Source organism: Aulonocara sp. 'chitande type north' Nkhata Bay, linkage group LG15 (assembly GCF_057382095.1).
Source record: "Aulonocara sp. 'chitande type north' Nkhata Bay isolate Kocher_YH1m ecotype deep benthic linkage group LG15, A_spYH_male_GT1.1, whole genome shotgun sequence".
Classification (NCBI taxonomy): domain Eukaryota; kingdom Metazoa; phylum Chordata; class Actinopteri; order Cichliformes; family Cichlidae; genus Aulonocara; species Aulonocara sp. 'chitande type north' Nkhata Bay.
This window is the reverse complement of record NC_141358.1, coordinates 11,530,939-11,546,175: the sequence shown is the minus strand read 5'-3', so window position 1 is coordinate 11,546,175 and position 15,237 is coordinate 11,530,939. Positions and strand designations below refer to the sequence as shown.

The 15,237-nt window shown below is 41.8% G+C and overlaps 1 protein-coding gene across 6 annotated transcripts in view; it reads left to right on the top strand.

Annotated features, from left to right (window-relative positions):
• Positions 1–15,237, top strand: part of sash1a (SAM and SH3 domain containing 1a) — a 166,679-nt gene that overhangs the window by 136,705 nt on the left and 14,737 nt on the right. For 3 of the 6 annotated variants that reach the window (XM_086264151.1, XM_086264155.1, XM_086264153.1), the window contains exons 5-13: positions 1,971–2,011; positions 2,883–2,972; positions 3,063–3,175; positions 4,214–4,312; positions 9,077–9,212; positions 9,487–10,463; positions 12,930–13,004; positions 13,198–13,341; positions 14,932–15,064. In XM_086264151.1, coding sequence (XP_086120277.1) covers positions 1,971–2,011; positions 2,883–2,972; positions 3,063–3,175; positions 4,214–4,312; positions 9,077–9,212; positions 9,487–10,463; positions 12,930–13,004; positions 13,198–13,341; positions 14,932–15,064 — 1,808 coding nt within the window. The remainder of the gene's footprint in view (positions 1–1,970; positions 2,012–2,882; positions 2,973–3,062; positions 3,176–4,213; positions 4,313–9,076; positions 9,213–9,486; positions 10,464–12,929; positions 13,005–13,197; positions 13,342–14,931; positions 15,065–15,237) is intronic. The other 3 variants (XM_086264154.1, XM_086264156.1, XM_086264152.1) reach the window with 2 other exon arrangements.

Genomic DNA, 15,237 nt, shown 5'->3' with positions numbered 1-15,237 from the left:
CTAGACAGCACCTCTGTCACACAGCATATGAGCTATATTACATATCTGCAGTAGTTTCAAAGCCCTGTACTGTAACACAAATGGTACTTGCAGCTTATCATTTTGAAAATTACTCATGCTGTTCATCCCAGCTAGGAATAGTGCTCACAAACATATCATTTTCAGAGCGCAAAGCAAGCATTCACGCATAGTGAATATGGGCTTAAATAAGCAAACACATGGTAACTTTAATTTTCATATTGTACACACATCATGAGAAGCAACCTGTGCTTGTCCTGGACAGGTTCAACCCATAGTAGAGATACTGTATGTTATACAGTACCTCTGTTAGCAGTTACATGTTCCCTTCTCACTGCAGAGAGGAGAATTGAAATAGGAAGGCATGCCAAAGATTTAAGGTTAAACCAATTAAGTTGCCTAGCCACACTATGCTGGGTTAACACACTTTTGGAAGACATTCAGGCTCTTTTAGCGAGCGGATGTGTGCGCGTGAGTGCATGTCTCTGTGCGCTGCATGGGAGGTTAATTTATAGAGCATGAAGGTGGGGTGGGGGGTGACGATGCCGCTACAGAAAAGCTTCTATTGAGGGAGTTCTTTTAGCATTAGCTTTGGCCCTAGCCTGTCTGGGAGGGGGAGCAGAGGAGTAAACCATACAGGCATCCATTCAATTAGCATCTCATTACGTTGCCATGGCAGTCGGGCTTTAAGCCGTGCAAAGATTTCCCATTGCACCTAGACAAGGGCTACCATATTTGAACAAATGTACGTGGTCGCATGCGCGCGCATACAGGGCCGTGTACCAACTGGAGAGGAAAAGTGACCTGTTCATCTTGTTTTGATCCCGTCACTCTCTTTCATGATGCTTCAGCGACAACCACCTGTCTTTGTGTGTGACTCAGCAGCTGTATGCACGTGCGCAGTTGGCTGAATTCACAGACGGGTGTGTGAAAACCGGCCGGTAAGAGACGGTAAAAGAGCGAGACATGCCTTTAGAAGAGAGATTAGCTTAATAAGTCTCTTAGGTTATCAGCTGGATAAATTTAAAGTACTCTGTTCCCCCTGTGATTTATTTCCATTTAACTGAAAGAACAGCTTACAGTGTGCAGCCACCACCACTCATTATCACTCCCACACTATTATACATGAAAACTCAATATTTTTGCTTTATCCACAACTTTTAAGACCAAAATAGAGTTCTTGATGTGGTTTGTCAACTTCTGCATAACCAGGGAGTCAGCTGAGATCCAACATGCTGCTGAACTTTCGAGAAAATGGCGAGAGGTTGCTCATACATGGCTTTTTCATCAGAACACCGCAGTTCATGTTTTACCAGAGGCTTTTACTTCTTTTCTTTTTTTTTGAGACAGATTTATGCGCACATTGGGGTATTTGTTTTTACTCACACATTTTCCATTTCTATCTCTCTCTATGCCCTTAGTTTCAGTCTCCCATCTCTCTTTCTCGTGACTGTCTATCCTGTGGAGGGAAGTGGAAACACAAACAGGCTGAGTCTGCCCTGTGGTTTCTCCTCCTCCTCCTACCCCATCTGTCTCCTTCTGTTTCTCTATTCCTCAGTTCCTTACTTTCCCTCTTCAATCTGCGCACCACTGTTAAATGGTTGTTCTTCCATTCGTCTTGTTGACCTTCCTGCTTTCTGTACTGCTCCTTAAACACTTCTGTATTACTGCCATCTTCATCTTACCCACTTGTTTTTGCAGCAGGGGTGTTGTTACCCACATCTCTTTTCCTCCCTCTCCCTCTCAAGCCTCAGGAGCCTGGTCTAAATCACTAAAGTACCATCACTGACCCCAAGTGGTGGATACACAGAAATGCAGACCCACTCCCTGAACGTGTATAATTGTCGCTGAGCATCAGTGTTCTTTTTATGTGGTTCACTGAGATTAGAAGAGACACTGTAAATTTTTCTTTTCTTTTTTTTAAACAGTGATATTTTTCTGTTTTCTTTCAGAATGTCTCTACACAAGTCCAGCTCTGAAGATGGATCTGGAGGTAAATAGATTTCAAGTCAATATACAATTATGCCACCTTGAACCCAGCTGGACTTCCAGTAACGGTGCAAAGTGTCTGGGCTAAATTGCCTATTTTTGACACTATCTGTGGGATAGTCACTACGTTTTGATGCTCTTTTAGGGTAATCATAATCTCCTTGCTGTTTTTAATCTGTTTAGATTTTGGTTGCGTAGGTGAGGCAAAATAACTGTTTATGTAAACCTCCAATATCATTTTACATGTCCTACATCAAGCAGGGTGAAAGCATAAGTGGGTACCCTGTGTGGTTTAACCTCAGGATCTCTCACACCTAAAACCAGCATCATACTCACATCTTTATTCACACCTTCTCAGGTCTGGACGATGAGGCAGCAGAAGTTTGAATGAAGTGTAATATTGCATTTTAGTTTTACATTAATTAATTTAGTAAACATATAAAATTTTAGAGTGAAACACATTCCAGTCATGGGTAGAGATCTTATGAAAACAGTTATATTTTGTCTCCTGTGCTCAGGAGAAGGTTTGTTAGATTTGAGAAGTAAAATCCCGATGATGTCATAGTGGGATCGTCAATTTTGCCTTTGATATAAACTCAAGCTGTGGTTTAAAAGACACTGACATTTATCAGACAGAGTAATTCTAATGAAATTCCATTACAGGATTAACCATTGTAGAGTACATACTAGTGTTTAATAACTGAGTTGTTTTGACTGACCTAGTTTTCGTGTTTAAAGCACTGAAACACTGAACCGAACAGTTTCTTTCCTGTATTCCTGAAACAGCAAAGTGCATAACCCGGTTTAGTGTATTTCTCATGCTCATTGTGTTTTCTTGCTTGTGTGTAACCTCGTCTTTTATTTCCTCCCTTAAGGTAAATGGGACAGTAAGAAGAAGAACAAATCTTTTTGGCAGAACTTCCGCAAATCTCAGCACAAACCCGTTGTACGACAGACGTCCAAAGGTTTGTGCGGCTCTATTGTACACATTAGGTTCACCAGATATTTGTTGCTTCGTGTTTTCCTTTTTGCTCATTGGTCTTTACCACAATCAGGAGAAGATATTGGCTACGTGGCCAGCGAGATCACCATGAGCGATGAGGAGCGGATCCAGCTGATGATGATGGTGAAAGAGAAGATGATCACCGTAGAAGAAGCTCTGGCTCGGGTAGGAACCTCCCTCATTGTCTCTTGCACTTTATCCCCTCCCTCATCGACCCTCATGCCCCAACGACTGATGGGCTGTAATCTTCTTTAAACCCTCCCTTTCTTCATACTCCCTCAGCAGCTCTGGCTTTCTAAAACGACTTACTCTTACTAACCAACCCCCTCCCTTTTTACCCTATATATATTCCCTATATATATAATTTTTATTTATTTATTTTTTTTGCGCCTGCATTGTCCTCTTTACACACACAGCACACACACAGCACACACACATAACTCCAGACTTAATGGTGTCTCCAGAGGTTGAGGAGTCCAGGGATTTTGGAGTGTGAGCTCTTGGAGTGTGTGGGTGTGTTGTTCAGCTCATACTTGCGAGGTTGACGGTCATAGTAGCTCAATAGCCCCATCTGTTGGAGGGATTCTGTGGTGCATTGTGGTCTTTCTCTTTAGTTGGACATGGTGGATATTCATTTGGCTGTCCTATCCATTTTTTTTCCCCAATGCACTTTCATTTTGATCTGACTCTCAATCAATATCTGTTGATTGGTTTGTGACTTTTCTGTCGTCTGTTTTTTTTTCTTCATCTCCTCCCCTTCTGTCAATTTCAATTTATGGTGCTTTTCTCCTGGGTAGCATGCCGGGCCATCAGAGTTAGAAGACTGGATTGCTCTCCCAAAGGCAGATGTTAATTTTCCTTTTACATGTCTTTTTATTTTCTTCCAGGATATTAATTTTAAATTGGAGGATTTTACCTGTCTTATGATTGACATTCTGTCAAACCAATCATAGAATCTGAAAAAGAAAAAAAAAATGGTGAAAGGATGCAGAGACCTGTTTATAAAATCAGTAACCTTGCTAATTTCCCTCATGGTCACCGGCTTCAGCCGTCAGTTCACAAACTATAGTAGCCATTCTATCCTCGTGAATGCACACTGCTGATGTTTTCCAGTCTAGTATATAGTGAGACATAGCATGCTGGGTGAGAGTGGGTGGTCCCGCCCTGTTCCTCTGCCTCTCTGACCTCTTCTTCTCCACGTAGCTGAAGGAGTATGAGCGCAGCAGACAGTCCAGCAGTACTGACACTGCAGAGTGGGCTGACGGATCTGCACCCAATCTAAACCAGTCCTCAAACTGCAACGTAAGTACACCCTCACCCCTGCCCCTTCCTCCGTTACCCAAGCCTATCAAAGCCTTGATCTGTTCCCTTTTACTCTCCCTCTTCTTAACACTCTCACCTCAGCCACTCTCACTTTGAGTTTAAACTTTCACAGGAGAAGGATGGGATGTAGAACAGCGACATTGAGTTGATTATATATGTGAATGTGTTTATCCAAATGTGAATGATTCAACTTTACTCTTGAATTTCCTTTTTTTTCTTCCTTTATATTTCGCTCTCTGTTCTGCATTCGATAGCCAAACTACAACATAACTGCCTCTGCATATGCATTCTCTCCACCATGTCAAGTGCATCCTAGTAGTATTGATGTTGCCTCTGAACATTTCAGTTCATTGCTCAACTCTGGTTTTCCTTAGGCTCTGCTCATTCTTTCTTTTTGGCAGTCAGAACAAGAACTGTGCAATTTTCTGAAAGTCCTCTTCCATATTTTAGTCATCAGTTTAATCCTCGCCTGGGCATCTCATTAGAAAATTGTCCCACCAAACGTCATAATTGGCTGCTGCAGTGACAGGGAAATTGTCTTGTGGAAATTTAGGGCAGGTCTGTTTACATCAGTTGGTTATAATTGTAACTTTTGGAAAGCCAAGTGGAGAGGCACACAAAATCCACTCCAAAACTTTTGCAGCATTCAGCATTGAGGATACTTGATGTTCGAAAGTCAGCTGCATGACGGCGGCTATGTGTTCAGAGGTAGGAGCGCCGACAATCACCTCTTTGTTGGTCGCTGTTTGGATTTTGATGACAATCAGTCGGTTCTTTTCTTGTGTATTATTATGTGCTGCTACATGTGTGTGTTTTGCTTGAGTGTTTTTTTTTTTTTTTTAAATGGAGGTCAGCCTTGATGCAGAATCGAAACTTGCAGTGGTCAGGGCAGTTGTATGTGAACACGCAGATTATAAAGAATGTACTGTATGGCATCGCTTGGGAATAGCATGCAAAGTTTTATGCGTGACCCACTTTTTTTTCTTTGCAGGAAGTGAATTTATACAAACACAAAAATTCCAAGCTCTCTGAAAATAACTCCCACACACATGTATGTTGTTTTGAAAAGAAAATGCCATCGGTTCTTCACCAGAGTCTCAGTTACCTGTCCTGTTTCTCCCCTTTATCCACCTAATTGAATGAACATGCGTTTGGTGGTCTTATTGTTAAAGTTGACCCCATGTTCTGCAGACAAATACAGATTTCAGTCCAAGCAGAGTTTGAGTACCATAATCTTTCATTTAAGTGAATGAACATGCTTCGGTGACTAATGCTCTAGACTTTTGCACATTCACCCAGTGTGACTCCTCAGCTTAAGTAACAATTGCATTCATATGGAAATCAGATCTGCATTGCCGTTTCTTTATATGACTGAATCAGTAACTTTATGAATGAAGACCCATGCCAAACAGTTTTCTCACACCATCAAGGGGCTCCATTATTTATTCTTCTGGGTAATGATTGATGATATCCATTCACATGGAAAAATAGGTCAATTATGCCATGCATAACCTGTATCTGTTATCTGGTTCTTTGATGTAGTGCAGTATGCTGATCAGCTTGTCAGTCTCCTGAAACTTTCTGTTGTTAGCGGCTCACTTCCTGTGGGAAGATGGTTGATCATTTGGGGGATTTTACAGACTTGAGAGAAGACGGAAGAGTTACAGTACTGAAGGATTATTGTGTAGCAGAACACACAGTTTGGCCCTTGGAGGCAAATGCTGGAAGCCGAGAGGAAACTAGGGAGACAGAGACTTAAGATAAAGACTCAGCCCCCAAGGCCAGGAAAGGGGGAGCTATGCATCTCCCTTTGCCCCATGTTCCAGAATTGGCCATTACAGGAAATATTTCTTCTCTGCTGGGGCCTCTATTGGTGTCACATACTGCCCTTTCTCCTCTCTAGTGAATAGAATTAGGTTAATTCCAAGATCAGTAGATTTGCTCGTCCGTGCATTCCTGTATGCTATATACGGACACAAATATACAGCTGATGGTTGTAGCTGAAATGTTTGCAATAAACCTTTTTTTGGTTGCTCTGTGACTTTTTCCGTCCTGATGCTGTTTTTCTCTGGTCTTTTTTGCCCCGGCAACGGAACCTGCATTCCAGGGCTGGCCATTAGCGATTTGGGGGCCAAGGCAGGTCAGAGGGGCTCAAACGCTGGGATTGTTCTTCATGCACAACATGCCTTTTCTCTGCTAGCCATGAAGCACGACCCTTCCAAACAGTCCCTCATTCCTCTGAGCTAAATAGGCTGCGTTTGTGTCTGCCTGCATGTGCACAGGGGCACAGATATTATTTTGGATTGTGCATGCGAGGGAATGTGCTCAGGGCACTACGGATTTGATGATCCTGCTTGATTGAATTATGGAATATTAACACAGGAAGTGCTGCCCTGCTTTTTCCAATATAGTGGTAAGTTCTATTGGTTTTCTGAGCTCACTGTTAGATTTTCTTGTAAATGCTCTTTTTCTGTATTTGCAGAGAAATTTTCGTGTGCCTGAAAAGGACGTTCAGTCGTAGCTTTTGTTTATAGATGTTTGTAAAGTCGCCGTTTGCATTTTTACTTTTCCCATGTTTTAAATGGCAGCCTTTTGGCCAGCTTGATTTACGTCCTCATTTTGCTAGGCTTTCTTTCTGAGTTTGACCCCATTCCCCTGTTTATGTGGTCATTCAAATGGATAGTGCCTCTTGGGAATGGGTTGGGATTTATGTCACTATCTCCTCTAAATCTTCTATTCATTAGAATAGAAGAAGAATCACATCATTCAACCCTGACGTTGCTAGGGCATTAGCGCTGCACATAGTTCTTAATATGATAAAATGACTTTTTTCCAGTTTTTTAAACTAAGACTCTCTTTACATTGAATTTAACGAAACTAATGCACTCAAACATCAGCCAGGGTGAATGGCAAGTAGAAAAAGCTATCATAGCAGTCAGACCAACATGGTTAAGTTGTTGGAGGGACAGTGGAGTGGGGTTTCTTAGCCTGTTTCTGCAGGTTTGTCATCCGCCAAACGAGTGGTCTGGTGTTCTGGGCAGACATGGCAGAAGACTACAGTTTCAAAAAAGGAAATATCCTGCACACTGCTCAAGCTCAGTATAAAAATGTATTGATCGGACCCTTGGGGCCTTCATTGTATTCGTGCAGAGGTGCAGGACAGTTGTTTTCCTGTGGGAGTTTCATTCAGTGATTTAATGTTAAATGCACAGTCTATCACAATATCCACATATATGAAAAATATGATCATGTGTGACATGTGTTATCTATTAATAAGAAGGGTTACATCAGACCTAAAATGTAGCTCTGAAAGCAATGATGAAGTGGAAAGCACGGACTTACTCAATGACACTTTTAGGAATGATGTGTAGTTTTTCCCTTTTCACGTTGGCAACAGTTAAGGTTTGTACTTGCATACCTGCAGAAAATGAAAAGTCATCATGTTGTTGTGGCCTTGGTGTGGTGTTGTCTGGGATTTGTGGTCACTGTCAAATGTTTGCTCAAACTGAGCCACAGTTGTTAACATCATCCTGACTATATGTCAACAGCCTCTGCGCCAAGCTGTGGTCTGTTTTTAGGGTGGCGGGAAAGCCTTTTTTTTTTTTTCTTCTTTTTTCCTCTTTCAGATGCATAAAACTGCGTGTTAACGTAAAGGCAGAAATGTGCATGCATATTATTCTTGTCAGATTTAGAAGCGTGTGCATGCTTTTCTAATCTCAAACACTGACAAAAAAAAATGGTTAAAAAATGACTACATTAGTACAACAAAAGCAAATGTTAATATTCTGTGTTTTGGGGACAAGAAAATTGTAATAGGATTGTGAGTTTTCTTCCCACTTGACCACATGAGGGTTAATTTACTCAAAAAAGTGTGTATGGAAAGTATTTGATTTTTTTTTTTTTTTTTTTTTTTTAAAGATATGGTTGTTTATGTGTAGGAAAAGATAAATACACTTTTGTCCTTTTGCAAAAGATGTTCCCATGAATGTGAGCTGGGAGCATGTTTCCATGACAGTGACAACAAAAAGCTTTATCTGTTCTCGCAGCAGTCGAAACATCACCACTACAAAACAATGAAATCGCAGTGAAAGTAATGACGCTAATAAAGATGTAAAAAAAAAAAAAATTATAACACTGAAAACAATATATAAAAAGTAAAATTAAATAGAAATTGGAGTAAAAAAAAAGTCGTGTCTGTCTGTGTGTGTTGTTTAAATAGTGGTTTCCTCTGAAACAAAGTCTTTGAAGGCAACATAACTCAAGATAACCTATTTTTAAAAAAAAATACTGATTGATTACATCATTTGGTTGTCACTTCCTCCAGATCACATGCCACCTGGTTTGTTGTTTTAGTGCATTTCATGTCTCAACTGAATATGACCTTCACACAATGCAGTGTGCCACCATCCCTCCAATCCTCCATCCCTCACCTCACTAACTTTGCCGCCATCCTAAACAGAGCTCCACAATCTGTCGCGTTGTAAAAGATCTCTTAAAATCTCAAAGCATATTCATCCAAGTGTTATACCTTCTCTGCCTAATCATTTTAAACCACCTGTTTCTGTTACAACTGCAACCATGAATTGTTATGCTGAACTGGAAAGAAATTTTCAGTGTTAGCTTTTTTTTTTTTCTTTATGTATTTATTTAATTCTTTATTAATTTTTTTTTTTTTGCTTTTTATTGACCTTTTCTCGTCTTCTTCTTTGTAATATCAGCCCTCTCTCACTCTCTCTCCACCAGTCTCGTGAACAGTCAGATGATGAGCAATCAGAGGACTCTGTGAAATTCAAAAGGCTTCACAAATTGGTTAACTCGACACGCCGGGTCAGGAAAAAACTCATCAAGGTGGAGGAGGGCAAGAAACATGCCTCCGAAGGTTTGTGATTCTGTCTGGCAGCAATATATTCATTTGATTACTTGATTATCTTTATGATTTATTACACACTCCAACCAGCTAAATAATGTTAATGTAATTGGATTTACATTAATTTCAACGAATAACTGCTGTAGGCGTTTTAATGTTTTTGGGGTTTCCCGATTCTCAGATTTTAAGAATGTAAATTTTTTGATGGGTAGCTAACTCAGGCAGACTTTCCTGTCTAACCCTCCTGAGTAACAAACTTTCTAACTGACTGTTTGTGTTTCTTTAGATTTTATGAATCTGGAGACACCTCCCACCTGTGAAGACAACACCGCTCTGTACACTGGGGTTCTAAAGAAGCCCCTTTTAAACCAGGAGGCGTCTCTGCCCTCACTCACCCATGACCAGCTTTCTCTGGATGGAGACACAGATGGCCTGACGACCTCCCCTTCCTCCAGCAGTTTGGACACCTGGTCTGGACACAAGCTGGTGAAAACGTTCAATAAGTCTTCTAGTACCCACGGTCTTATCCGGCCCCCCAGGAGGACCCCAGCGGGCTCCAGTGCCCTGGGAGGCTCTATTCCTGGTGTGACAGGTAGTGGCTCCTCCTTCTCAGAGCTCGATGGCTGTGGATTGGACGATGATGGAAAGCTGTCACGCTCCACAACTGATGGCGAGATGAGGAAGGCCCTGAACTCCATCTCCCATGGGGTAAGTAGCAACGAGGCCCTGTATGCTTTCTATGGCCTGACTAAACCTCGCCCCAAACCCCATTCCCAGTCCCGCCTTCTGATCTCCCTGGATGACGGTCCGCAAGGCAGCCCCAAACATCAACCTGCCAGCCGGCACCACGGCAGCTGGACGCACCGGAAACCTGATCCCAACTATGCATACTCCACCAAGCACCTCCTGTACCAGCGCTCGCGCAATGCTAAGTCCCCCGTTTCTCCCCTGTCAGTCACCCCATCCTCCCCCGTCCGCTGTGATGTATCCAAATCAAAGGTTTTTGGAAGTGGGGGAGGGGGCTGGGTGTTCCCCTCTCGCAGGCTGCGTGGGCGAACAGCAGTCAGTGAGCTCAACATCACCTATGTGGTAGAGCGGAGCCTGTACGGTCACCTCAACTGGGCACAGCTGGTCCGCCCGGTTACACTCAGCCGCGCTGAGCGGCGCTGTCTATTGGAGGAGGACCGTGAGGCGGACAGGAAGTGGGCGGCCAGCGTGGACCGCTGCACCAAGCGTGTGCTCTTGCGCATCCAGCAGAAGTCTGTGAGTTTAGGTCTACAGGTTTAAATCGGCCGCCTCGTGTGAGAAGGACTCAGTGTGCTTCAAAGTTGCAGAATAGCCCAGAGGTTTATAGGTGACTGTCGCACAAACATACACAAATAAGATAACAGGTCAGCTGTTACATACCCTATATTAAACGTACCCATTTAATATAGTGTGTGTGGAAACATGCAGGTATTGCACAAGTTCTTTTATCTTGAAAACATCAAAAGCTGGCATATCAGTGTCAGACCTAACTGCCCTTATAAGAATGCCATCTTCAGTGACCTTTAAGCGAATGCCTTTGCCTTCAAGCCTTTTTATTTTAGCTGAATATAAAATGATTATGGAAAGCGCAGTGCCCTACTTGGGAGGTTAAGTTACAGCAGAGGTTTTATAAGTGCCTTTTATAAATGTCAGATCCCTGAGGAACGCATGCACTTACAGATCAGTAGTCGCACTGATCCCTGTGGGTGCAGGGGATGTTGTACAAGCTCGGAGCTGCTCATCCTCATAATAACTGCAGCACATAACACTCAAAGACTTATTGAATGGGTTGACTCGTTAGGTGAACTTCAGTGACATAATAGTCGCCATGCTTATTGTCTTGCACATTTATAAGGCTGTGAATAGCAACAAAATGATGGAAAGGTCAGAAAACCTTAATCATCATACAGTGATTGTAAAAAGCCAGTAATGACTTTTTTGACTTTAACCCAAATGAAAGTAGTCTGGTGGAATTTTAAATATTTTAGTTCTTTTTGGCAAACCTTCCCTATAGAGGTTTGTCATGTGAGGTTATGAGGTTATTTGCACGTTGATCGAAAGTTGTCCACCATATTGGACATGATACACCACCAGTTATTCCCCAACTGGTTGGAGAGTGGTTGCAGAGTTCCACACTGTCACTAAGCTGAAATTGCTCGCAAAAAGGGTGCTGCATTGATTGCAGTTGCCTGCAGTTTACATAAGAAATGCCACCTTGTTTGCAAACACTTGCTAACTGCTAACCAAAGCAGCAGTAAAACTTACCACGAAAACCAGAAAAGTAAAAGTTCTGCCTTTGTGCTGCAGTCAGCTTGTTTCAGAAGATGAAATGTTTAATATGAAGGCCTTTGGTTTCCAGTTTGTGTCACAGTTTCACTGCCGTGCAACCTACAGGCGGAAATCAGCTAGTGACCAAAAAAAGGTTGTTGCCAACCAGATGGGGAATACTAATTTTGCCCTGACGACCGACTGTCACATGTCGAAAATGGTGGACAATTTAAAGTCACGTTGCTAGTAGTGATGTGTCTCAATAATCTGTGTATACCAGCAGAAATAGTGACACATAGAGGTAAAGACGTAGTAGAGCTATCCTGCAGCTTTGAGGGTACCTGAATCCTATCGTGTTCTAGTGACGTCACTGGAGGTCGTTCTCATCCAAAAACTTTGAATTCACTTATTTCTGTTTTTGCTTTTCGTCTTCTTTTTTGGCCCGTGCCTCTATTGCAGATGTGATTTTTATTTTTCTTCTCTTTCTCTGTAATTATCTCCAAGAAACATCTTTTTTTTTTTTTTATCTGGGTGCATGTCCATTCCATTGAACACCATCATCACATTCAGGCTTATTTATGAGCATCTTTGCAACAGGTTATGTTTCCTGGAAAGCTGTGGCGTTGATCGCAGCATTAAACGTAAAGTAGAAAGGCCATTTTCTTAATGTGCACCGCTCACCCACTTGTTCAGGGTTGAGCTGAGCAGTTTTGTAATTGCTCAGAAAGCAAAAGGGAAATGCCATCACGTGCCCCACTTGAACTGTGAGCGTTGTTGGCAGATGCTTTGTGTGCATGTCCGTGTCTCCATCTTTGTGTTTAGAGTTTAACTTAGCAATTCGAATGAAAGAATTTATTTTTTCTTTACGTGTCGAAGTTCTCTGTTGTGTCTGCCTTTATTTAGTTTTTGATCTTGAGAAAAAAAATCCACATTTCTCTGTCCTCTCAGCAGAAACAGTTGGCTCTTTCTGAAAATGTTTCTGGCGAGACTAATATATTGTTGGCTCTATATGTTGTGCATGTTTGCTAACCATGGCCAACTGCATTGGGTTGAGATGCAAGGACTATATATATCCACATGTAAAAGTAGCTTAGCCACATCAAGAAAAACTTAATGTTGTCCGAGCATATCAGGGACCTTTCGGAGCCGACAATATAACAGCTCATTTGACTGGGACCAAGCAATAACTCGCAATTTTAAAGAGGAGCTAGTATAAAAGTTTGTTACATCATGTCTGTTGGCTGTCTGCAGTCCCATATGACATCATGCCCTCGCATATATGCGAACCATACATCCATGCGCATTAATCAAACTGCTGCCGTGTTGTGCCGAGCATGAATCACTGTGAGTTGACTCGTTGGGTGTGGAAGGGGAAGTTCTGTAACGTGGCCTGGTGAGTGTGACTCATTTGATTGTGTTTTGGCTCTCCCTCAGAGAACATGCAGCTTTGGAGGCTTTGACCTGTCCAACCGTTCCCTCCATGTGGTCAACGCAGGCAATGAGGCCAATGTAAGTGGTAATAAAACAGAAGAGCACGAGCTAAACTCTCCTGCTACGCTTAATCGCGCTGATTTCCCTTTTGTTTTTGTGATCTCTCTTGGTCCTAGTCGTACCCTGTGCAATCTGTAACGTCTCATTCCCATCTCCTCTCATCTGTCTTTCTGTCTTTTTCTGCTCTCGCTTTTCTATCTTGTGATCACAGAGTAAAGAGCAGGAGGCAATATACAGAGAAGTGGTCAAATCCCCCACTACGTCTCGGATTTCACTGGGCAAGAAAGTCAAGTCAGTGAAAGAGACGATGAGGAAGCGCATGTCGAAGAAGTACAGCAGCTCTCCTTCTGAGCAGGTTTGACATAAATATAACATGGATGCAGACGTGGATGCAGTTTTTGAATGCTTCATTTGTCCCTATCTTGGCCTTATTTTTCCTAGTATTTAAAATAAGGCTTTAAAAAAAGAGTCCTATCGTGTACACATATAAAGGATGTTTGCAGAGTAAGCTGCATATTCTGTCCATCAGCTGTGGCTGGGTTGGGAGTATTTATGTTGGTTACAAGATAAACAGAGAGCACTACGTCACATTCACATTTGGATTTCTCTCTCTGCTGTTCCCCTCCTGGACTAAGTGTCTTGGGTGGGGTGTTTGCTTCAAGTTGAGCTCAGGGACTGATGCAAACCTCCCCCAGGCCAGCACTTAGGAGATGGAGAGTTAAAGTATGCGAGTCTAAAAGGATCGTCTCCTTTGCACTGACCTAATTTTTCTGGGCATCTTCTCACTTTACCAGTGGCCTGTCCAGCTCCACAGTTTGATGTCACCTCATAGGACGTGTCATTAACATGCAGTCGGCCATCTGCTTGCCATGGTGGTCAAAGTGACCCAGATATCCTCACATGAGTCATGGAGATGCTGGTTGAGGAGGAGTGAAGAAAGATGAATTGCTATGTTACAGTTTGTCAGCTATTTGATAAACCACAGTGCCACCTAGTGGATTTATGAGACACGAACAGCAAATGTTGACCTGTCACTATATAAAAATATATATCACTGCTCCAAAGTTTACCTTCATTTCTCCAAAAGTTGATTCTGTTCATCTGGGCGTAGCGTCTCCCACAAAACGCTACGTCCAGATGAACAGAATCAACTTTTGGAGATTTACTTACCTGGATGATTGAGCATACATCAATATGTTTACCTTCATTTAGAAATCCGTTTGATTTTCAAAGAAATTTTAATCATCTCATAAAGCCTGATGTTTGACCTGCACTAAGGTAAAGGAAGAACATAATAAACTTTATCAAGTAGCACAGTGTGAAACTTGGGAGCATGGGAGAGATGCCAGCTGAAAATGGGTCTTCGTACATGTGCTCTTAAAAATCATAAATGACTAAAGCTAAGAACGAGCGGTTAATATTTACATCTTTCTAATCTGTTTTCTTTCAAAAAGAAACAGCACTAAACATTTGACCGACTGTCAATAAAAAGATGTCATGTTTTTATTGTTTTTAGACATTCAAAGCTTAGCTGAGAAGACTTGACCAATAATCAAAGGTTTTTCATCTAGTTGTTACTAATGTGTTCCTCATTTGCTATTCTCATTATGTTTAATGATTTGATTATGGTGTGAATAAATTAATGGGTTCATACTGTTTTTGTTTTTTGCCTCACGCACGCAAATGTTTAACCCCTAATCCTGCTAGCTGGTAAAAAATTTGATTAATGGCTTAAACAAAAAATGCTGACATTCCCTGTCATACCCTCACCTGCATTTTAACCAAGCTATGATTGTCTCCCTTACGTAATTTTCTTTTTTTTTTCTTGTTGTTATACGTCCACCTGCTGTTTATCACATGCTTTCGTCTCTTGAATGCAAAATCATTTGTGCCTTTCTCTTCCTTCGTTACACATCTGGATCTCTCCTTTCCATTTGTCTTTTAGTCCAGTCCAGATGCAGCCCCTGGTTCTCCACAATCCCCTCTGCCTGACACAGACTCTCTCGAGAAACCGAAGCTTAAGGCCGGAGGTTCTGTGGAAAGCCTGCGCAGTTCACTCAGCGGACAGAGTTCAATGAGTAAGACTTCTTTTAAAAGAACCTTTATTCAGACAAGGGTTTGACTGTGCAAACAGCTGCTTTCATATTTTTCCTACCCGATTCTGAATAAAAACTGTATTTAGGTTCTTTCAAATCAACAAATAATAAGGACAATTTATGCATTTGCATAGATTTAAACAAAAAAAATAGTT